A 22160-nucleotide genomic window follows, 5' to 3' on the forward strand; every position below is an offset into this window, starting at 1 on the left:
TAAGGAACCTTTCAGTCCAGTTATTGCTAGTTTAATGACCACTGCGAAATGGTGTGGGCTTGAATAATGTATTGGGATGCTTGCTCTAAAACCATTTTTATAGGTTGTGCCCATTATAAGGAAATATTCTCTGGAAAAGGAAGAAATATTCAATATCTGTTATTATTTGCAATGATGATGGTTTTGTGCCTTATCATGTGCAATAGTGATGATATTACTTCGGATCAATAGATTGGTTAATAGTAGTAGTTGCCACTTCATACATTAATAATCGCGAACTAATGCCCTATTGCTTGCCAGGTACGAAATAGTTTTTGGATGCAAAGAAGCCATTCTTGAACTATGAACGGTATTTTGAAAATTACAATCCAACGCTTAAAAAATACCTTCTGTTTATTGTGCTGATTAGTGACAGGTCAAAATCCACTGCTAACAACAACTGAACAACAACAAGACCATGTCGGTTAGGACATCAATAACCGAGCCCAATTTCCATGACAATTTCATTACAACTCTAAATGATTCATCATCATCTTCAAGTCGTCCAGCCACAACAACAAGTATAGATTTATTCATGAGAGGAGAACCAATTCTTGTAGATTTGCTTTTACATCATGATGAGGATATTTGTCTGCAGGATATTGACGATCATCAGTCGGCGATGGATAAAGAAATGTCGACAATTACGAATAATCTTCCTCATCAACAACAACATATTATCGGTCAACAACACGAATTATCATCATCACCTGTTGTTGCTATTACTTGTACTCCTCCACTACTAACTAATTTAGACATGACATTCAATTATGACAAAACTGATAATCAGCAGCAGCAACAAGAAGTAAATACAACTAATAGTAATAATATTGTATTTAATAATGATATAGTAATTGTGGAAGATTCTAATAGCAATAATAATAATAATAATAATAATCGAATGAACATGGTGAATATTGTTGATGGTAGTTCTATTATATTAAATAATACACCTCAACTCTTTATTGAAACAAAACAAGATAATTCTAAAGGGTTAGTTCTACCTTTAAATTTATCTAATGATAATTCTCCAGTCAATTCAGAGATTTCATCGGCTGTGAGTGTGACCTCCTATGGGTCAAGTCTTCCATCGACTCCAAATAATTCCCATCAATCTTCAAGCTTTTTCAATTCATCAACAACAATGGTAACCAATGATGAAACTGATTGGGAAATTATTGTAAAGAATAGAAATGCTCAACAAATAGCACGTATGGCCTCTGCTACTGGTTTAGTATTTCATAATAATCTATCCTCCTCACCATCAACTACTTCATCTTTATCGTCTTCAAATCTATCAAATCAACATCATCACTGTGTTACCACTCCAAAATTGGATACATCTTCTTTAAATGAAACATCATTCAGAAAGAACTTTATCACTCGACATAGTTCTGATCAGAGAATTGCAATCTCTAGTAATAATAGTAGTGGTAGTACATGTAATGAAGAGTCCACATTTGGTACTGGGTCAAGCAAGCAGAGAAGCAAGACAAGTTTTTTGTGGGGAAGATCTTTAGAGAGGAAGAATTCTGCAAACAGCAATACTTGTATGCCTCCAATAGAGGATTCTAAGAATGCTCAACTCGATATTTCGGCCTCTTCAATAGAGAGTAGTGCCACCAATGTTGCATCAGATGAGAGCTTTTTAGAGTTTTTACAGAGTGTAGATTGTCGAATGAATGTTATTTCGATAGAGTCAATTGATTCTGCCTCTACACAAGACACATCATCCAAAGAGACTTTGAAAAAGTCCAAATTTTGGGATAGACTCAAGATTATCAAAAAGGCAATTAAGAAACAGCTTATGGAAGAAGAAAAACCTAACAGCACCCAACAAACACTTCACACTCAACAACCATCTAAACACTCGAGAACCAATAGTATTACAAGTAATCCACATACACTTGATTTGGATTGTAAAAGTACATCATCTTCCTCTCTGACAAGCGTTAGTGATGAAGACAAGTATACGGTTGTTATTACTAAACCAGCAATAGTCTCTAATAGTGCAATTAGATCTGCTGAGGATGAAATGAGACATTGTCTTAATGATCCAATTTGTTTACAATTATTTGATGAATTTTGTTGTCAGGAATGCTCTCAAGAGAATTTACTTCTTTGGAAGGAGCTCAATAAGGTCAAGACTAATTTCAAGAAACTTTCAGATAAGAGAAGAAGCAAAACCCTTCGAACCATTCACTCGAAATTCTTCTCTGAGAAGAATGAAAATTTCGATGTAAATGTTAGTGGTCGAACTAAAGTTCAAATAGAGGAACAAGCAAATAGCAAGAGAGTTAGTTTAGCATCTGGCGCACACGTTTTAAATAGCTTACAACGAGATTGTATCAACAATTTATGTGACAGCTTTTCGAGGTTTATTCTCACTGAGGATTACAAACTATGGAAACAAAACTTTGATAGGTAAATTTTGGAAAATCAATACCCCAAAGTTAAATTTGTGTAAATATTTGAAGAGAGTGAATTCAAAAGGATTCAATTATTTCAATTTTCTTTAATTAAACTTGTTTTTAATTACAATTAATTTGATTATTATTATGGCGCCATGATGAACTCGAATTAAAATAAAAAATAAATATTAAAAAATGTCTCAAGATCAAACGGAAAAGCTTTTGAGAAAAAGATCAACATCAAGTGGTTTGAAGATTATTGGTAATTATCAAATTTTAAATGGCGGAATATGTTTATTATGATGATCAGTTCCTGAACCTGTTTTTAAAAAGTTGGATTTACAAACTGTTTCTACTCTGATCGGAAAGGAAAATGCTTTGTTTATTGATGTAAGGTATGATTATTATTGTTGTATTTTATAAATCAACATCATCATGATTGTACGATCGGATCATCATAGAGATGAAGACTATGAAGGAGGTCATATTAAGGGATCTATTCATCAACCATTTTCTTCTTTCGATGAGTTGTGTCCATCTCTTGTTACCCTTGTTGAAGAGAAGGCATCCACTTTGGACACTCTTGTTTTCTATTGTATGTTTTCGGAACAAAGATCTCCTCAGTGTGCTGCTGCTTTTGCTGAAAAGATTTCTGGAAACAAGGCTTTGGAACATTTAAAGATGTAAGTTATTGGATAATTTAATGTATGATTAATTGTGATGATCGGATTAATGAATTGTAATATGCTATTATTATAATAATAATATTATAGAATTATTCTTTCTGGAGGATTTAATTCATTCTTGAAAAAGTATACACCACCAAATGATCTTATTGAGGAATATAATGCTGAATGTTATAAGGAAGTTGATGGACAATTATTGCACATGATCGATGCTCAGTATTTGGATGTCATTACCGATAAGAATGTCAGTGTTAGCGAATAAAATAGCTAGCTCAGAAATTAAGATCTAGTAGTAAAACTGCAGATGAGGAACCACAATTTTATTTCTTTTTTCGTTTGAAAAATTGGAAAGCAGATGAGGAACCACTATCTGAAGAGGAGCCTCCCTTCTCAAGGGATTGAGTAAGCATTTCAATAATGTCGTCACAAGGAACATGAGACGATTTGGCAATATCTAATGGTGTTTTACCTTGCTTATTTTTCAAGTGTAAAACCTTGTACATTAATGTTTGTTTTGGTTCTACTCTTGGACTCGATAGATTTGTAGTTGAAGCACTTCTACTATTTTCTCTTGGTGTTGAAAGGAGACCTCCTGAAGTTGGAGTGGTATTTTGATTTGGTGATAAATTTGCAACAGAGCTAGCTGCAACACTAGGTCTCTTGTTCATTTGAACACCAACAATATTATACAGTGATAGGAGATATCTTACAGCAAATGTATTGCTGTCGCTACAAGCATATGCAAGACAAGTTTGATGTTTGTCATTATCTGGTTCCATCAACAACTCATTGAGGACTTCAATATTTTCTTGAGACTCTTCGTCATATTTTTGTTTTTCTGCAAGCTTTTGTTCTGGTGTGAGCTCTACATTCTTTGGTGCTAATCTGAGGGCCGATCCTAATGTACTCTTTCTAGGTTGAAGTAGCTCATTAATAATCAATTGCATGGATTTCAAATCACCCTTAATTACACAATCGTGTAGAATATTTCTTCCATGATAATTTTGACTCTTCAAAACTTTAATGAATTGCTCTCTAGAAATGTATGGCAAAATTGCCTCCAAAATTGGTTGTTTTCGTTTCAGTACACTGTTGTTGTTACTTTCTGTTGATGAATTGTTGGTTTGAGAATTATTCTTGCTTAGTTCAGGATTGAGTTTCTTAGCTCTCTCTGAAGGATCATTGTAAAACAAGTCACGAGCCTCTTGTTCACTCAAGCCATAGAATTTTTTAGCTGAGAGAATGAGTGTCTTGGTTGACCATCCCATTTGAGGAACAAGCAACTCCATGGCTTTGAACATAATATTCTTCTTCAATTGGAATTCATCTTGAAGGAAGTGACTAATGTGATTAGGGAATCTAGAACCATTTGTATTGGTTTTGGAATTGGCTGGAGAGGGTGATGAATTATTTTGAATTGGGCTTGATTTAATCTTGATAGAATCTTCAAGAAGGACACCTTGTTGATTACTGGTATAACCTCCTCCTGCCATTCCATTAATACCTGAAAGAGCAGCCAATGAGTCTGATCTCATTTTGAGTGCAGCAGGAAGCTTGAGAGGTTCTCTCTTCTTTCTTCTATCGTTTGTTAAGAGTTTGTTCTTATTTTCATAATTGACTTCACCAGATTCACCAACAAACATTTCATCCAATTCTTGGAAAATATCAGCAGAAACGTCAGTATCACAACTAGAAACACTAGTTGTTGGTGATGGAGCTCTATTCGAAATTGGAGTATTATCACTATGTTCTGATGATTGTTTAACTGAGTCAACTCTAGGTGAGTCATATTTAGTTGATTCATTGATGGTATCCTCATCTTTTTCCTTGGACATTTCATGTTCGAGAAGGAATTCTTCAATCAAAAGTAAATCTTCATCTGGTACTTGAGATGATTCTCTCTTTGATTCTACCGATTTTTCATCAGCAGCATTAATTACATCCTTTGTTGAGTTTTGTGAGGAGAGAGTTCTTGGTGAAGGTTGAGTTGGCACTTGTTGTACCTCAACTTCTCTCCCAACAAGATTGAAGAGTGGAACACATCCTTTTTGATCCTTCTTTAGTAAAATAGCTCCCTTCTGAATGAGATAAACTATTCTATCCAATGGTAATTCGAAACAAGCACGGTGCAACATGGTTTCACCTCCACGAATTGTAGTATCCAATGAAGCACCAAACAAAATGAGCATGTCACACACTGCAAAGCAACCTCTCTTCAATGCTACATAAAATACATTGTATCCAAATTCATCATCCACTTGTTGAATAATCTTTTCCAATGCATTGTTATTATATGGAGATGAAGCTCCAGTAGCAGGAGATGAACTAGTTGGTGAAGGAACATCTGCCTTATTCTTATTACCGAAAAAGCTCTTTCTTCCAGAGCCTCCTCCACTATTAGAATGTGGATTGGCCACAAGTTCTGATCCATTTCTAGCTCTTGAAACTCCTGTCTTGATTGTTGAACTCTTAATTTTCGTACACAAGAATGCACAGCTCTCAGTAGCATTAAAGAAGGAAGTATAAAAGAGTGGAGTCATTTTCATGGCATCCGAAACAAATAAGAAATCAGGTCCACATTCATCAAATAACCATTCCATAATAACACTCTGATTGTACTTGGATGCCAAGTGCATTAGTGTACACTTTTGAATAGAATTAAACTTGGTATTGAGTAAATATTTAGTCCACAATAATTTCAAAGATGGTTCCGTTGCAAATTTAAATTGTTTCCAAGTGTCGAGAACGTCCTCTTTCATGGAGGTAAATTCCTTCCTTGACATGACTTCAACTTCACGTGTAGGTGATCCAGTACTACTTGATGGACTGCCAAGAGATTGGAGGTCTGCGAATCTAGTACTGTTCCTGTTTAGTTTTATACTATTTCTATTAACACTGAGACTGTTACTGACAGTAAGAGTTGATGATTCGTTACCACTCAATTTCATAGATCCAGTTGTAAAGAAGAAGAATCTAAAGTAGAGTAATTGTTTCAATCGGTAGAGAGAATGAATAGAAATGTGATAGAGACCACTCAAGTCCATTAAAGCACTTCCCTTTGAAGATAATACCGAAGTTGTGGTATCTAAAATTATTGATTTGGCACTAGTTTCCGCAACTGTATCTTTTTCAATCAATGGCTCAACTTGGCTGGTTTCGTTTGCTTTCGAATGCTTTCTGTTAACTTTCTTCTTCTTGGCAGATAAATGTTGTGATGATGGAACAAAGCAATTCAACACCAACTCCTTCCAAGTATCTTCATCCAACGAAGAAGCATCTAAATTATCAAAGAATTGAGCCACTTTAACAATATCAATATCATTATAAATTGTTGTACTATTTGTACTTCCGTGATAACTGTGAGTAGAACTACTTCTACTCAGAAAACCATTTCCACTCAACTCTCCCATATCATCGACCAGTTTACCAATTTGGTCTAAATTCATTGGAGTTATTGGAGATGAATAATTATTATTAACATTTTCAATGGATTGTCTGTTTGTTTGACTCGGTGTTATTGTTGTTGTTGATGGTGGCATCATTGGAGTAGTGTGATTATTATTATTTGATGAAGGAGTTGAAAATTGGTTATTATTATTTGGAGGAGAAGTGGTAGTTGAGTAGTGGTGGTTATCAGTTGTTGTTATTATTGAAGAAGTATTCGTCATTATGGAAGCCTTTCGAGGGGTAGAAGGAGAGTTAGCAGAGTTTAATGTAATGGTTTCATCGGTGGTGGTAGAAGTATTACTAATGGGCTGTTCAGGTTGAGTTATTCTGGATGATGATGTTGATGATTCTATTGAAGTCATCTCGTTTGTTTTATTTGAAATAATAATGTGTGTATATATATTCGAAGAAAGTATTACTCGAGGTGTTTTTGTAGAGCAAAATTTCTTCTTCTTGAAAGATAATATTATATCTTGTGATTTGGCAAACGGTTTTTGAATTTGATTTTTTTAACCGGAATGTTGGTGATGATTGTTAATTTGCGCCAAGTTTACTTGTGCTATTTTGTGTGGTGGAAAAATGAGAGTGCTGACACTAAACATGGACAAACCAAATGGGTTGTTTGATGCTAAGAAAGTTATTGAACTCTAACAATTAATTGGCTATTCGTTTCGTTTAGTTTATTTGATGGGATAACAAAATTTCTGCTTTTAAACAGTTTGAAAATCGATCGACTTAGACAATCATTAGTATTTAATGAGTTTCATGGATTTTCATTCAAATATGTGTGGGGGTCATGGCGCAGTCGGTATTATTAATAGATTTTAGGGTAGGTAACGCTCTCAATCTACCTCAACGTAACTTTAAATATAAACTTTATTTATTTTTAGAAAGGGTGGTTTGCGCTCTCAAGCAATGTTGCTCTTTAATGTACTGTTGCTATACTTTACATTGAATTGAATTTATTGATTAATTATTTCAACTTTTGAAGATTTCTTACTATTTTTCATACTATTAATAATTTTTAATTTTCTTTCTTTTCTTAATTCTTCATCATATTCAATTTCTTCTGTATAAAAACTAATATCACTATAATTTAAATTTGATTGTTTGGAATAATTTGGAAAATAATTATTTTCTGATTCATTAAATTCTTGAATTGTTTTTGATATTTTTTCAATTTCATTATCAATAAATTCATAAATTTGTTCATGTTTTTTAAAATTAATTTTCATTGATAAAATTAAATTTAAAAATAATAATCCTTTTCTAAAAATAGATAAGGTAGGGTTGCGCTTTCATTAATACTCAACGTAACTTTTAAAATAAAAAACTTACCCAAAAATTTTACATTGAAAATTATCATCTTCAGATTTAAAATTAATTAAATTAATTTCATCTGATAAATTTGTTTCATCAATATGTTCTCTAAAATTTTCATTTGTTGTAAAAATTAAAAATGAATTTGAATTATGAATTATATCTTCTCCTAATTCATCTGAAATTTCACTAATTCTAATTATTTGTAAATTTTTAATTATTGAATATAATCTTCCAAAATTAATACAAATTGGTGAATGTTTACAATTTGATTTAATTATAAATGTATCATTATCTTTTAAATAATAAAATTAGGTAGGGTTGCGCTCTTAAGTATATCAACGTAGCGCGTAGGTCTCATAATCCTAAGGTCGTGAGTTCGATCCTCACTGACCCCAACTTTTTTGCTAGTTGGATCTAACAAATTCTAGAATAGCACCATTTATTGAAACAGCTTGCCATACAAATTCTCTATCTCTTTTCAAGGCATTAATCAAAATTTTGTGGTTCAAGTTTGATCGATTCCTATGCTAATTACCTGTCATATCTAAATTGCTCTCGAACAAACCTCAATACTAACCAATCCTTGAAGGAGTTCAATGTCATTTCTCAATCTTTCAAGAAATAAACTGAATGGCTAATCCAGATGATTTCAGTCTTTCAATCACTTGATGCATATGTAAACAAGAACCAGTTCCGTCTTCTAAAGATTTATATCCATTAAAGCAGGTCTCAAGGCTGAATCACCTTAAAGGTGAAACAGTCCCTGAGCTTTAATACCCATTAGTATAATTACTTGTTCTCAATCTTGTTTTTATTAATTTGCAAGGTAACATCTTCAATTCATTAGATCCATATGAATATGATCTTGGTCTAGAATCTTATTATTCTCTGAGAAGGATTTATGTTTTGCACGATTTTGCCTTAATTGCAACATACACACCAGCCCGCGTAGCAGAGTGGTCAAATGCGTAAGACTTAAGATCTTATCCCGAATGGGTTCGTGGGTTCGAACCCCACCGCTGGCATTTCCTTTTCTTTTTTGTTTTCTGTGCATTGGTGATGTCTTTGCAACTTGAATGGAAAGTTTTCTGAATTTGAATTATATTCTTATAGACCAGATGCTTTTCCAATAACTATAATAACTCATAAAAACAGATTCCTTCCTTGAAAAAGCTTTTAATTATATTAATTTTCCAAGAGAGAATTCAAAGAGCTATTTTCTACATGGCTTGTCCATTATGATTGATTCAAAACTCATAAGGTCTTTGCCTTAATTATATTTTCTTTATTTATTACAACAACTGATTAATCTTTACTGATATACCGAATTTCACAATCTTTAAAAAAAAATGAAATATAACAAAAAAATCTACACAATCCTTCTAAGGTATCTAGATTTGTGCAATATATATCAACCTCATTAATTAATCTCTCACCCATTAGAATGAAGGCAATATAAACTCTCTCGTAATTCATCATAAAAAATAAATTATTACTTGATCTCTTGTCCACACTTTTTTCGAAATGGTATTTCAGCATAGAAAAGAATAAATTCTTTACCTCAGTTTCATTTTCAAAATCACAATTATCCAAATTACGTTTTGAAAATTTACCATAAATATTATTTCCAATTACAATCATTTCTTCATCCAATCAAACATTTTTTTGGTTGATACTTCTTGTTCTTTTCCTTGAGAGGAAGAAACCATTTTGATAATACTATTTCTATAATACTATCCTGAACAATATAACTCTACTGCTGTAGTATTACCCGTATGATCATATATGGTTTCCCACCACGAAGACGTCTTTTCCTCATCCAATGAACATTTATGCAAAAATTCAACCCATGGATGTCAAGGTTCACTCTCTATCATGTCGAGAGGAATTTTATGATTAAATATTCCCAATTTTTCATTGAATTTATACTGAGGGTCTTTCTGATAAAACGTGTTTTCCTCAATTCCGAAGGTGTAAATTTGTGCATTATTTTTACTTAATTTTACAAAACTAAGGAGTGACTTAGGAATCATCCAACCATTGTGTAGGATTTATAAACATGTATTGATGGCTGAACAACATGAGTATTATGTCTAAATGTACACAACCTCAGCCAATAAAAAGTCATCAATTTGTTATAATAGATATATATTATGAGTGGTAAAATATTTATTTGCCAACAGTAGATGGTGATAGTTAAAATTGATCAACAATAGTTGCTCCACAAATTGAGGATCATCCACTACTGAAGCGCTTATGAAGTTTGTCGCACAAAAACGCAATCGATTATCAACAATCATTACAAAATTCTAAAAAAAAATGCTCTCTTGGTTAAATGGTGATTCAGCAAATGTTTTTTCCTTTCCGTCTAAACCAGAGGTAACAATTTTGAAGGAACCACAAAGTTCTGACTCTCCTATTATTGTTGATGGTATTAAATTATTTTCATACAAGGGTTTGTTTTAATTGCATGTCATGATGGATTGACCAGTAGTATAATAACTGTAACTCTCTTTTGTATTGAAAACTTCATCAAATTAATTATCAATCATTTGATACAAACAAACAAATGGAATTACAATGTTGGTTGGTTAATGAATCATTGAAGATATACTTGCCATTCGTGAGGAAATAGCAAACGAGGAGGATTATGAAATTCTCTATGAGGAACCTGAAAATTATCGTAAAATGTTCATCAAGAAGAGAGGAGAGGGTTCAACAGGTGAAATTAAACGACACAAATATACTAGAACAAATTTTCCATCCTCTCCAAAGGAAATGTTTGTTGCTGTTAGGGATTTTGAGAGGAGAAAGAGTTGGGATGACAGACTGGAGGAGAGAAATGTCATGAGAGTTTTTAAATTTACTGATAAGGAGTAGGTTTCTTTTTGATGATTGGATAATCTTATCCTAAACCTATTTTTGTTATTACGGATCGATGTTATATTGTATCACAATACTACTCTACTATATTAATTACTGATGATAATTTAAATTATAACTATGATGTAAATAATTATTTAGAACTGGTAAAGTTGTTATCAATTCAATTGAGAGAACTGCACATAAGGGTGCTTTTCCTGTTCAAGGAAGAGATTTCATATCTCTTACTGGTGTTGTTATTATGAATGAAAATCACTACTTGACTCGTTCTCATGCCCTCGAATACAGTTTACTTCCATACGCCACAAATGGAAATAAGAAGGAAAATCCACCTCCTCTTCCACAAGATAAATATGGACCTTCTGAGGGTTTCAATGGTTACATTAGAGGTTGTAACAAGTTTTTTGCAAATGAATGTTTTGGAAATGAAACAACAACTACTTACACAACAGTTTTAGAGACTGATGTTCGTGGTTGGGTTCCATCAACAGTTTATAATTGGTTTGTAAAATTTATTCCTGCCAATGGTGAAGTCAATCTAGGAAAAGGATTGGAATGGAGAAGGACAAACTCAATTTCAAACGAATTGAATGATTTTTATTATAATATTGATTCACCATTGTTTAAATAGTGGATTACATCCATGTAATTAATTGTATATATAGAACTATACTTGTAAATATATTCCTTTAAATTATTTGATTTTATAAATCAGTTTGTAATAAATTTCCGTTACAATTTATTTACGATTGATAAATTTTTGAATTGGAATTGCACCACTATCACTACCTGTTGCGATACATTTAATAAATTCAGTTGGTTCCAACATTGTAATATCACAAAAGTATTTAAATCTATTTGCAACATATTGAGCTTCCTTATATCCCATAAATTGAGTGAGATAGTCAACTTGTTGATCGTCCTCTTGGTAGCTTTGTTCCAATTTCTTCAAAAATGACTGGACAAGTAGTGAATTAATAAAGTGTGCTTCCTCAAAAAGTGTTGGGAACGCCTTAGAAAAGGTATAGCCCTTCTTCCATACTGCATTTCTCTTTTGATTACTCGAGTAAATGTCCATATAATATTGATCATAATCCAAAATTAGATATTTCTCACTGTAGTACAAGGTTCTGAATCCTACATTATTGGAAAATACTGGCGAAACTGACAATCCAACCATGGCAAAATTATTCTTGGTGTTACCCAAATCATTAACCTTATTGGGTTGTTGGTTTCTGAATAATCTGAATTGATCCTTATGCAAGTGACCGTACAGAATGGTGGTAATCATTTCACTATATTTTGACACAAGTGCCAAGAATTGAGATTCATACATTGGCTTCCACAATGATTTGTTATCAAATGAATTTTGACTTGCTGGAATATGGGTTACAATGTAAACAGTTACATCTCTAATTGAGAGTTCACTTCTTGCCTTTAACAATTCCATTTCCATCCAGGCAAGTTGTCCTGATGGATCACTTGGTGGCTCAGCTCCATTTGTCATATTTGGATATCTATTCGCAGAGTATAAAAGTGAATTTAAAACAAGAATAACCAACTTGGATTCTCTTCCCTGAGAAGTCTTGACAATTTCATACTTGTAATATCCACCCTTCAAGAAGGTATTTCTTTGATAGTCCTCAGTGAGTCCAAACATTTTTCCCCATCCAACAGGTCCAGTCCACAAACTTTGATACCAAGTCAAAGCTTCATTTCCATGATCAGGATCTTCAATATATGGCAAATAATAATCAGGATACAAATCATTATTTCCAATGCATGGCAATATTGGCAAATCATAAACATTTAACTGTTTTGCCAAGGTAGATTGCAACATTTTCGTCACATCCAATGTATTTTGCAAAACAAATGATCCATTAGGCAAGTGATGAGCATTGTAATCTCCATTCATGACAATAAAATCTGGTAAAATTCCATTATGCTCCCTAATAACTTGTGCAATTTGTGAAAATGTGCTTTCCACAAGTGTCTTTGGAGCATCACATCCATATCTTCCGTACATTGCATAATCAGTAAAATTCGTATCAATTCCCTCGAAAGAAGGTGAACTAGAATTACGAATCAAAATTTTTCTCTTTTCCTCAATAAACAAAAAATCTTGGATTTTTTGTTTGGTATTTCTCAAATGATGAAACTCTTGTTGAACACGTTCTGGCTGATTTTCCGTAACTACTTGTTGTGGTTTTCTACAAAAGTATTGATGATTAGGAATGGTTGGATCATAGAATGGATCATAGTGAATATCAGTCATCCACAAAAAGTAACCAAATGCCGATTGTTCTCCTCCTCGTGATTTTAATGATGAGAATTTATTAACTTGTTGTGTTGTTGAACATATTGTTGAAGAAAACAACAAAATGATGAAGAAGGAGAATAAATAATTGGGTGATGATGAAACATGTTGAGACATTTTTTAATAATTTAAAATTTTCAAATAACTATTTTGAAAATCTACCAATATTTTCACATGGTGCATGTGCTGAGAATGTTAATATTGCTGATATTTGAATAATTTAATTTTATTAAGGAATTTGTAAAATTTTATTAAAAATAATTAAATATTCGTTTTTAAAAGAAAAGGAGAAAATTAAGAAATAAACCCTTAACTCCTTATCTTACACAACAAAACAATCAAAATAAACACTATTAATATTGATAATACTAATAATATATCCAGATGAAAAAGAAGAACTTTTAATATCCATTTTTGAACCTTTCCAATCTTTATGAACAAAAACAGGCTCCAAAATAAATTTTTAGAAAACTAGTCGCACAAAATGCCGACCTTAAAATATCCAAATAAGCGCAGTAAATTTGTATAAAATAAAATCATAAAAAAATGCAACAACTTAATACTAATTTATCATCTGCTACCACTGGTCAAGAGCAACCACATACTCCAAAGACACCAAAAACACCAGGTTCTTTCCCTGTTGTTGCTGCCACTGGTAAATCAAGTCAAGATGAAGCAGTTCCAATCTTTTGTAGACAATACAAGATTATTTGTAAGAATTCTATCGGAAAGGTTGTTTTGAGAGAATTCGATTCTATTGAATGTGATGGTACTGTTGTTATTGAAGGTTTGTATTTTAAAATTTGTTAAGCTTAACACAATCTTGTTAGGTTTCCCATCTGAAGAAGGAATGACTGCTATCATGACTGCCAATTATATTATTAAACAATTACAGCTTCCATTGGTTGGTGATATTGTTTCTCCATACTTTACTCCTCTTGGTGTTGTCAGAGATGGTTTGGTATGTTTAATACAATTAATTGCTAATTATCTAACATTTATTTTAATGATTGGACTTTATTGTGTGTTGTATAACATTTAATTGTTATTGTATTAATCATCAATATTAAATTGATGTAAAATTTTACTATCCTACCATTCACCATGTGTTGAACAAAATAATAATCAACATGATGACAAATATTATAACACAATGTTCTTGTTAAATTTAATTATTTAAAGCCTTCTCATGGTATTAGAATTTATGGTAACAAGAAGATTGTTGTTTTCGTTTCTGAATATGAAATCAAGGATCCAGAAATTCAAAATGATGTCATTGATGCTGTTTATGATTTCTGTCAAAGACACAGATCCAAGTGTTTAATTTCTGTTGATGGTTTGGACATGGACCCAACTGTTAAGAAACAACCTTCCGATGATATCAAGATTGGTATTCAAGCTGCTGGAGGTGCTGGTGAAGAAGGTGATGATGAAGAAGGAGAAGATGAAGAAGGTGATGAAATGATGAGCTTTGAAGATGAAGATGCTCCAAAGACCACAGAAGAACTTCTTAAACTTTTGGAACAAGAAGATTACAAGGAAAAGGTTTGGTATGTTACCAACAATGAACATTATGCCAAGAAATTGCAAGAAATGAACGCTACTGTCGCAATTGAAGTTGCTTGTACAGGTATCAGTGGTGGTATTCTTGCTGAAGCTCCATTTAGAGGTGTTCCAGTTTTGAGCTTGTTCGCTCCACTCAATCGTTTCCTCAAGATTGGTACCAGAGCTAGTATTGCTCTCATTCATGCTCTTAACAAACTCATCAGTGAAGATCAAACAAGTATTCTCATTGATACTTCTGAATTGGATAAGACTGCTAAGGAATTGGAATCTAAGTTAAAGGATGTTTTGGGTAAGATGGGTGCTACTGGTGATGAAAAGGTCCCAGGTTCTGCATTCCACTCAATGTATATGTAAATTTAATTGTAAAAATTGTAATTATAATTTTAAGGGAATTGTTTTTAATTCGATTGATAATCATTCAATTGAGCTCATTTTACTGTTGAATTGTTTCCATCAACATTTGATATTTGCAAATGTGAATATCGTCATTGGAAAGGTGTGAAAACAACAATGTGATTCTCAAAATCCCTTATGTCCAAAAGCAGACCTATCCAATTTTGCCAATTGTGATTTCTTTTGACCGAAATAAGACTCGAGTATCTAGTTTAGTTTAGGTTCTCTTCAACAATTTCAAAAAAAAAAAATATGACACCACTTACTAGAGAAGACTTTTCAACCTTCACAACCGATCAAGTGTGAATTTTTCAAACAACACAAGTGTCCAGACAGAGTGTTGAATTGTAAGTTTTCAATTTATTTGACGACTCTTAATTTCTTTCTTTTTATTATTTATTTTGTTAATTTCTATTCGAAAGTATTGCGTGAGAAAGATTATAATGGAGTTAAAGTTCTCTCCTCCACAAAGGACGACTATTTGAAGGAGGGAATTTCACAGGCCTCTTGTGTGCTATTGGTGAGGGAATTGGAAAAGGTTCTCAATCCAACTATTAACAATTCAGTTTCTACACAACCTGCATTGGAAACATCGGCAGAAACTAAAAAGTTATTAGAAAAAGGAATGAAATGTATGGAAAATAATGATCTCCAAGGATGTTTTAATGCCTTCTTTGATGCCTCACAGAATTTGGATGATCCAACCATAATTACTGAATATTTTGACAAGCTATATAAGGCAGGATTCACAGATGAAAAATCGTATGCACTCCTCATGGAGTATTTTCTGATTCAGGCTGAAACTGGGGATGCATTCTCATCTAATATGATTGGACAACTTCATTGTGGATATTGTGGACATGCAAAGGAAAGTAAAAAGGCCTTATTATGGTTTGAAAAGGCAGCTAAACAAGGAGAAGTTTCTGCTCAATTCAATTTAGCTAAATTATATTTGGATGGAGATGGTGAGCATGTACCAATCGATTATTCAAATGCTCTGAAATGGTTCAGAAGAGCAGGTTTAGAAAATTCACATCCAGACTCACTTTACTACCTCTGCACAATGTATGAAAAAGGTTTAGGTGTGAGTGCAGATTTGAATTTAGCAGAGGAATATTTTGAAAGAGCTAAAGCTTTGGGTTCAATACTTACTCAATAATTAGAGTAAATCAGTGTAATTTATTTTCAAACATTTTTGAATACCATTATGAACACAATATTCAACCTGGGGACCAACCCAGCAAAACTCTTCCTTTATGATGATTTCAAATCTAGACATGTTTAGAGAAAATCCAAAACATCCTACTTATAATTTACATGATAGTACAACAACCCTTTTTACCTCCACCTTCACAGTTGGCAAGCTTCTTTTCTAATTCCTCAATTCTAGCCTTCAGCTTCTTTTCGTTTTCTAAAAGCTCAGCAATCTTTTCTAACCTTGGATCTCCTCTAGAAACTCTGAGTTTGTTCTTAATTTGCTTGGCTCTATCAGAAAAGTAGAGAGTGCTCAAGGTCTCTTCACTATTTACATCTGCTGAAGAAACACATGATATCATTACACAAAATGCATTACCTCCAATGGAATCTTTCAATAACCGAGTCAGGATTGAATTTCTGTATGGTACAAAGTTTGTTTTCTTCACAAGGGCATTAATGACATTACCCAAGTTGGATAAACTGAGATTGATATTTGCTCCTTCCTTCAACCGGTCTCCTGTAGCTTCTGTTGATGAGGCTCTTTCACTACCAGCAAGATCGACCAGTGAAATCTTGTTGGATCTCAAACTGAGACCATCTTCATCACCTTTATCAACTTGATCCATGTAAATTGTCAGAACAGCGTGAGATCTTGAGGAGAATTGATTCATTTTGGTTTCGCCAACAGTTCTCCTACTAGCTCCTTCATCCAACAACTCGTTCAATTCCTCTTCACTTCCGATTGGCCTTTCAATGAGATTTGTAACAATAATTCCCTTCACCTTATCTTCTCTAACATCATATTTTAACTTTTCAGTTCTATTGTGGAGAAGATCGTGAATATTTTCATTATAAATTTCAATATATGAAGCCTTAATGGTAATATCCGTTTTCTTTTGTTCCTTTCTCACATATTCAAAGAGCTCTCTCACAAAACGAGTCATTATTCCTTGTTGTTGTTGATCTCCTTTCACACCTTCCATTGTGTAGGTTTTTCCACTTGATGTTTGACCGTATGCAAAGATACAAGCCTGAATTCAAATACAACCTTAATGAAAAGATTAGTCTTTAAAAACATACATTATATCCCAATATAAATCTCTCCAAACACATTGCTCCTGTAGCTTTATAAATTTCAGTTTGAGCAGAAGTTTCATCAAAAACTCCATCAAAGAAAAATTCCTTATCTTCCTTATCCTTTCTCACCAGTTTGATTTTTCCTTCCGATTTGCCTATCGATAAGCAAGAACTACTCTTGAGAGATAATTCTCTCTGATTCAATGGTCTTGATCTCACCACAACTTTAATATTAGTCTCGTCAACTGCTGACACCATCGTATTGATAGCTTCTAAAGCAACTTGTTGTGACTTTTCTTCCTCCTTCCTAGGCGAAACAATAATGGTTGTGGTACCAGCACTCAATTTTGAATTATCCTTCTTTTCATTATTTGTTGATGAAATTGCCGATCCAGGAGCACTTCCTGCCTTCTTCTTCTCTACTGCAGTGGTTGTAGCAGTAGCAGTGGAGGGACTCTTTGCTGCTTTAGGATTTTTGTTATTAGTATTAGCAGCAGGCGCATTTGTTCCTTTTGATGCAACCATTTTTTTTAAAGAATTTTTTGAGGTCAGTTAAGGTCGGTTGAGGTGGTTATTGTTTGGCGTAGGTGTTTTTGGAAAAATTTAAAGTTCCTTAAAGATATGTGAAGAATAGGAGAATTGGAAGGAAATTTGAAATACATATATGAATGGGCCAAACCTCTTATAGTTGATTAAGAATAAGTATTCATTGCATGATATCAAATGTAATGTTGAACATTCAACTCAGATACTCTCAATTAATGTCATTTCTCCAAATCCAAGTATCACTGTGAAACCAGTAGCCCATTTTACAATAAATTCAATATTGAAATTAATCTTACAACAGTAACATGAAAATCAATGAGCGCGCGATACTACATTTGCGGTGGTTGTTTCAATCAAAACACAGATTTTTTCTTGAATTTTTAAAAAATACAAAAAAATCAATTTCATCATCATGCACAACAATAAAACATTTGCCTGTTGTTGTGCAACTCTCTTGGTGGTGCTATTGAGCATTTTGATGATCTCATCGAGGGATGCTCTCGTATTTGGAAAGTTTATCATCAACAACAAAAAAGTAATGCCAACCATTACTTTTGAAGAGTTGAAAAAGTTATTGCCAAAGGAAGATTTGAGCAAGTTGAAGGCCGAAGCCTTGATTAATACAGTATCTATTTATTGTTCATCATCAGCATCATCAACAAGTAAATATTATTTGAAGGAAACATCGACATCATTTACCTATACATTTGGTAATTATGATTTTGATAAAGCCATCGCTGTTGGTATTCTCTATGATGGTTATTCACCAGTTTTGAATAATCAAACTGATGCTGTTGATGGTTGGATGCGTTTGTGGGTCTCTACCTTCACCAATGTTAATAGAGAATCAAGTGGTGTTGATGCTTGTTATAAATCGGAAATTAACAGACAATATGCTGCTGGTATGGTTGAAGGTTTATTGACACAACCACAAATTTACAACTTTTTCCAAAATCAATATAGTAATTGGAAGTTTGCAAAGAATAATGTGGATTTGAAGGCCAAGTTTGGTGACAATAATGAATGGGTCAAGTCACACGAAAGATTCAGGTCATCTCAACAACAAGGAAGAAATAGTTCTAATTATTATTTCCCATCTGCATTGGTTGCCTACATGCAAGACAATTACAATTGGTTGAATCAACAAGTTGCTTCCAATCCAACATCTAATTATTGGAAACAAGTTGGTGGAACTTTGACTCAATTCAATGGTCTTGTTCAAGGTTATACTATTCGTGCCGAACAAGAAAAGAATGAAGTTTATGGAAGTTTGAATTGGTTGGATTTATACTTTTTACAAGCTGCAGGTGATATGGAAACTTTGGAAACAGCTATTAAGGATCCATCAACCACTACCAGATCCAGAAATAATAATAATAATAATGGAATTGTTCTCCCAGATGAAGAAACCATGACTGATTGTAGTGCTCTCATTAAGATTACACCAGATTGCCTTAACCTTTTCGCAGGACATACAACATGGAGAGGATACAACATTATCAACAAGATGTACAAGGTCTATAGTTTATTGTTGAACAATGTTGCCTCAAAGACTGTATCATTTGCTTCATCTCCAAGCTTTTTGAGTAGTAAGGATGATTTCTATGTCACTGAAAATGGTCTCGTCACTATGGAAACAACCAATGATGTTTTCAATGAAACCCTCTTCCAATATATTACACCAAAGAGTGTCTTGTGTTGGGTTCGTTCCATTGTTGCCAACAGACTTGCTACAACCTCTAAGGAATGGGTCTACTATTTTGGACTCTACAATTCTGGTACTTATAACAATCAATGGATGGCTTTGGATTACAAGAACTTTAAACCTGGAGTATGTCATTTGCCAAAGGATTCTTTCTGGATTTTGGAACAAATTCCTGGATCCGTCATGACTAGAGATGTTACTGATGTTTTGAATAAGCAATCCTTCTGGAGCTCTTTTAATATTCCTTATTTTGAACATATTTATAACATTTCAGGATATCAACAAGCCAAGCAAAAGTTTGGTAATGATTATGATTATAATTTGTGTTCTAGAGCTCTCATTTTCAAGAGAGAACAAGCCAAGATTGGAGCTGATAGATCTAAACCAGTTGATTATAAGGATTTCGGTAGAGTTTTACAATTCAATGAATGGAAGACTGATCCATACAGTTTAGGCGATCCTAGCAAAGCTGTCTCATCTAGATATGATTTGAGAGATCTAAGATTCGCTGCCTTTGGTGGTATTGATACTAAGGTTACTGACTATGTCAAGAATTTGAAACACACTTCCATGTGGGGTATTTGTGGTCCTACCCATCAAGACGAATCTCAAACTCCACCATTCACTTGGACTGATAAATTCAAGGCCACCCATTTGGGCCAACCTCAAACTTATAATTTCGATTGGGTTGATTTGGAAGATGTTGACTCCTTCTATTCCTCTCTTTCACAAAAATCTAAAAGAAGAAATTAAACTGCCAAAAATCAATAAATATTTATTGAACCTGTACAGATTTTCTCTTGATTTTCACCTTCTCCAACTCATTGAACCAACACTTTCACTTTTTCACACCCACTCAACCAATTCATTTCAACACACACAATGTTAACTATTTAACTCGACGCTAAAAAGAATCACACATTGAAAAATATCTTTGAAATTAAAAAAAAATGCCAAACACGCGCCACCATCACGTAATTTCCAAATATTTATTTACTCACTTTGAACGGAGAGATCTTTCGTTATTGATGAATGGTTATGTAAATTATCAACAAGATGATCAGATAAATACTCTTCCGTATGTAGCATCCATTCCGATTGATATATCGGAAGATGAAGGGTTGATGGGAGGTAAAATTGGTACATTGGTTGGATTATTTATTTTGAGTGTTGTATTTGGTATATTGCCATATATTGTTCATCATTTATCTCAATTGGAAAGATTGAAAAAGTTAAAGAAGGCACTTCATATTGTTCAACTTATTTTCGGATATTGTAATGCTATTGCTGCTGGTGCAATTTTGGGAAGTGGATTGACTCACTTGTTACCTGATAGTATTGAATGTTTTAATAATTATTTTGAATTGTATAATCATCAGTTTGATAATTCAACATTGAGTTCAGTAGTTTTTGGTGATTCACCAACTACTAATGGTACATTTACTCCAATTTCGGATACAGTTGTTGATTATCCTTGGTCAATGATGATTGCTGGTACTATTAGTTTGTTTTTGGTTGGTTTGGATAGAGTTTTCTCTGAACATTCACATGGATCTTCGAATAGTTATGGAGGACATTCTCACTCACATAAAGGAGAGGAAGACCATTTAATTGTAAATTCTGAGGAAAGACATGAAATGTACAGTGAATTGGAACATGAAGAAAATAAGGAACGTCACAAGTATTCCTTCCTTGTCAAATCATTGCTTTTTACATTTGCTATTTGTGTCCATTCAGTTTTTGAAGCATTTGCACTTGGGTTGGAGACAAATACTGAATCATTTGTATCCTTGCTAGTTCCTATTGTAGCTCACAAGGGTTTCGAATCATTGACAACAGGATTCATTGTATTGAGATATACATTGTGTAAATCATGGTTCCAGGTTCTTATTTTGATACAGGTTGCCATCTATGCATTGAGTACACCTATTGGAATGGGAATTGGTATGGCCATCAGCAGTGGCGATTTGTCCTTTTCTTACTATATGATTTCAGGTATTATTCAAAGTATTGCTTGTGGGTCTTTCCTTTTCATTGCTTGTTTCGAAATTATTCCAACAAGTTTGGAGGAAAATTTTGGATTGTGGGATAGAGCTTTGAAAATGTTCTTGATTTGTTTAGGATTTGGAGTCATGTGTATTTTGGCTGCCTTCTCATAAATCAATTTATTAGCTTTGAAATCTCGATTACTTGCATCCAAATTTCTAATCAAGCATTATTGTTGTAACTGGTTTCGGATTGTGTTTGCTTCATAAGAAGAGATAATACTTCTTCCTCTAGTTTTCCTAGTTACTGCTTCCTCTTTTTGTTCGATACTTTGTGCAGAGGTCCTCATAAATTCATTCATTTCTTCATCGGTTGGCATTGGTTTCGTGTGGTGTTCATCATTCAGCAAGTAACATTTTGTCATTCCCTTTCCTTTCACTTCGATATTCCTCTCCTCAAAAACAAATCCCAAATCATGAACTCTCTCATAGGTTGATCTGGTTATCTGTATTCTTCCTGAAAGAGATGTTGATTCCATTCGAGAAGCTGTGTTAACTGCATCACCCCACAAATCGTAGGCAAAC

At 33.3% G+C, this 22160-nt stretch overlaps 8 protein-coding genes and 1 non-coding gene across 9 annotated transcripts; 6 read left to right on the forward strand and 3 right to left on the reverse strand.

Annotated features, from left to right (window-relative positions):
* Window positions 1-457: 457 nt before the first annotated feature.
* On the forward strand, window positions 458-2467 carry NAEGRDRAFT_64846 (uncharacterized protein; the record flags this gene model as incomplete). The annotated part of the gene is made up of 1 exon (XM_002679968.1): window positions 458-2467. One exon carries the CDS (start codon window positions 458-460, stop codon window positions 2465-2467), a length of 2010 nt encoding a protein of 669 aa, XP_002680014.1.
* Window positions 2468-3456: 989 nt separating this feature from the next.
* NAEGRDRAFT_64847 (uncharacterized protein) lies at window positions 3457-6945 on the reverse strand (the record flags this gene model as incomplete). The annotated part of the gene is made up of 1 exon (XM_002680100.1): window positions 3457-6945. One exon carries the CDS (start codon window positions 6943-6945, stop codon window positions 3457-3459), a length of 3489 nt encoding a protein of 1162 aa, XP_002680146.1.
* A 1903-nt stretch (window positions 6946-8848) lies between these two features.
* On the forward strand, window positions 8849-8931 carry NAEGRDRAFT_t175. The gene has a single exon. It is a non-coding gene; the product is annotated as a tRNA-Leu (tRNA).
* Window positions 8932-10225: 1294 nt separating this feature from the next.
* NAEGRDRAFT_78912 (uncharacterized protein) lies at window positions 10226-11420 on the forward strand (the record flags this gene model as incomplete). Its single annotated transcript, XM_002679969.1, has 3 exons — window positions 10226-10361; window positions 10515-10782; window positions 10931-11420. The coding sequence occupies 3 exons, from the start codon at window positions 10226-10228 to the stop codon at window positions 11418-11420; spliced, it is 894 nt and encodes a 297-aa protein (XP_002680015.1).
* Window positions 11421-11528: 108 nt separating this feature from the next.
* On the reverse strand, window positions 11529-13223 carry NAEGRDRAFT_47320 (uncharacterized protein; the record flags this gene model as incomplete). The annotated part of the gene is made up of 1 exon (XM_002680101.1): window positions 11529-13223. One exon carries the CDS (start codon window positions 13221-13223, stop codon window positions 11529-11531), a length of 1695 nt encoding a protein of 564 aa, XP_002680147.1.
* Window positions 13224-13652: 429 nt separating this feature from the next.
* NAEGRDRAFT_78913 (COG1938 domain-containing protein) lies at window positions 13653-16224 on the forward strand (the record flags this gene model as incomplete). The annotated part of the gene is made up of 4 exons (XM_002679970.1): window positions 13653-13893; window positions 13937-14067; window positions 14289-14997; window positions 15488-16224. The coding sequence occupies 4 exons, from the start codon at window positions 13653-13655 to the stop codon at window positions 16222-16224; spliced, it is 1818 nt and encodes a 605-aa protein (XP_002680016.1).
* A 154-nt stretch (window positions 16225-16378) lies between these two features.
* On the reverse strand, window positions 16379-17597 carry NAEGRDRAFT_31717 (kinesin; the record flags this gene model as incomplete). The annotated part of the gene is made up of 2 exons (XM_002680102.1): window positions 16379-17293; window positions 17343-17597. The coding sequence occupies 2 exons, from the start codon at window positions 17595-17597 to the stop codon at window positions 16379-16381; spliced, it is 1170 nt and encodes a 389-aa protein (XP_002680148.1).
* Window positions 17598-18288: 691 nt separating this feature from the next.
* On the forward strand, window positions 18289-20378 carry NAEGRDRAFT_78914 (laminin A family protein). The gene has a single exon (XM_002679971.1). It carries the CDS (start codon window positions 18298-18300, stop codon window positions 20341-20343), a length of 2046 nt encoding a protein of 681 aa, XP_002680017.1. The 5' UTR covers window positions 18289-18297; the 3' UTR covers window positions 20344-20378.
* A 162-nt stretch (window positions 20379-20540) lies between these two features.
* NAEGRDRAFT_64854 (uncharacterized protein) lies at window positions 20541-21749 on the forward strand (the record flags this gene model as incomplete). Its single annotated transcript, XM_002679972.1, has 1 exon — window positions 20541-21749. One exon carries the CDS (start codon window positions 20541-20543, stop codon window positions 21747-21749), a length of 1209 nt encoding a protein of 402 aa, XP_002680018.1.
* Between the last annotated feature and the right edge of the window lie 411 nt (window positions 21750-22160).

The sequence above is a fragment of the Naegleria gruberi genome, assembly GCF_000004985.1.
Source record: "Naegleria gruberi genomic scaffold NAEGRscaffold_11, whole genome shotgun sequence".
Taxonomy (NCBI): domain Eukaryota; phylum Heterolobosea; class Eutetramitea; order Acrasida; family Naegleriidae; genus Naegleria; species Naegleria gruberi.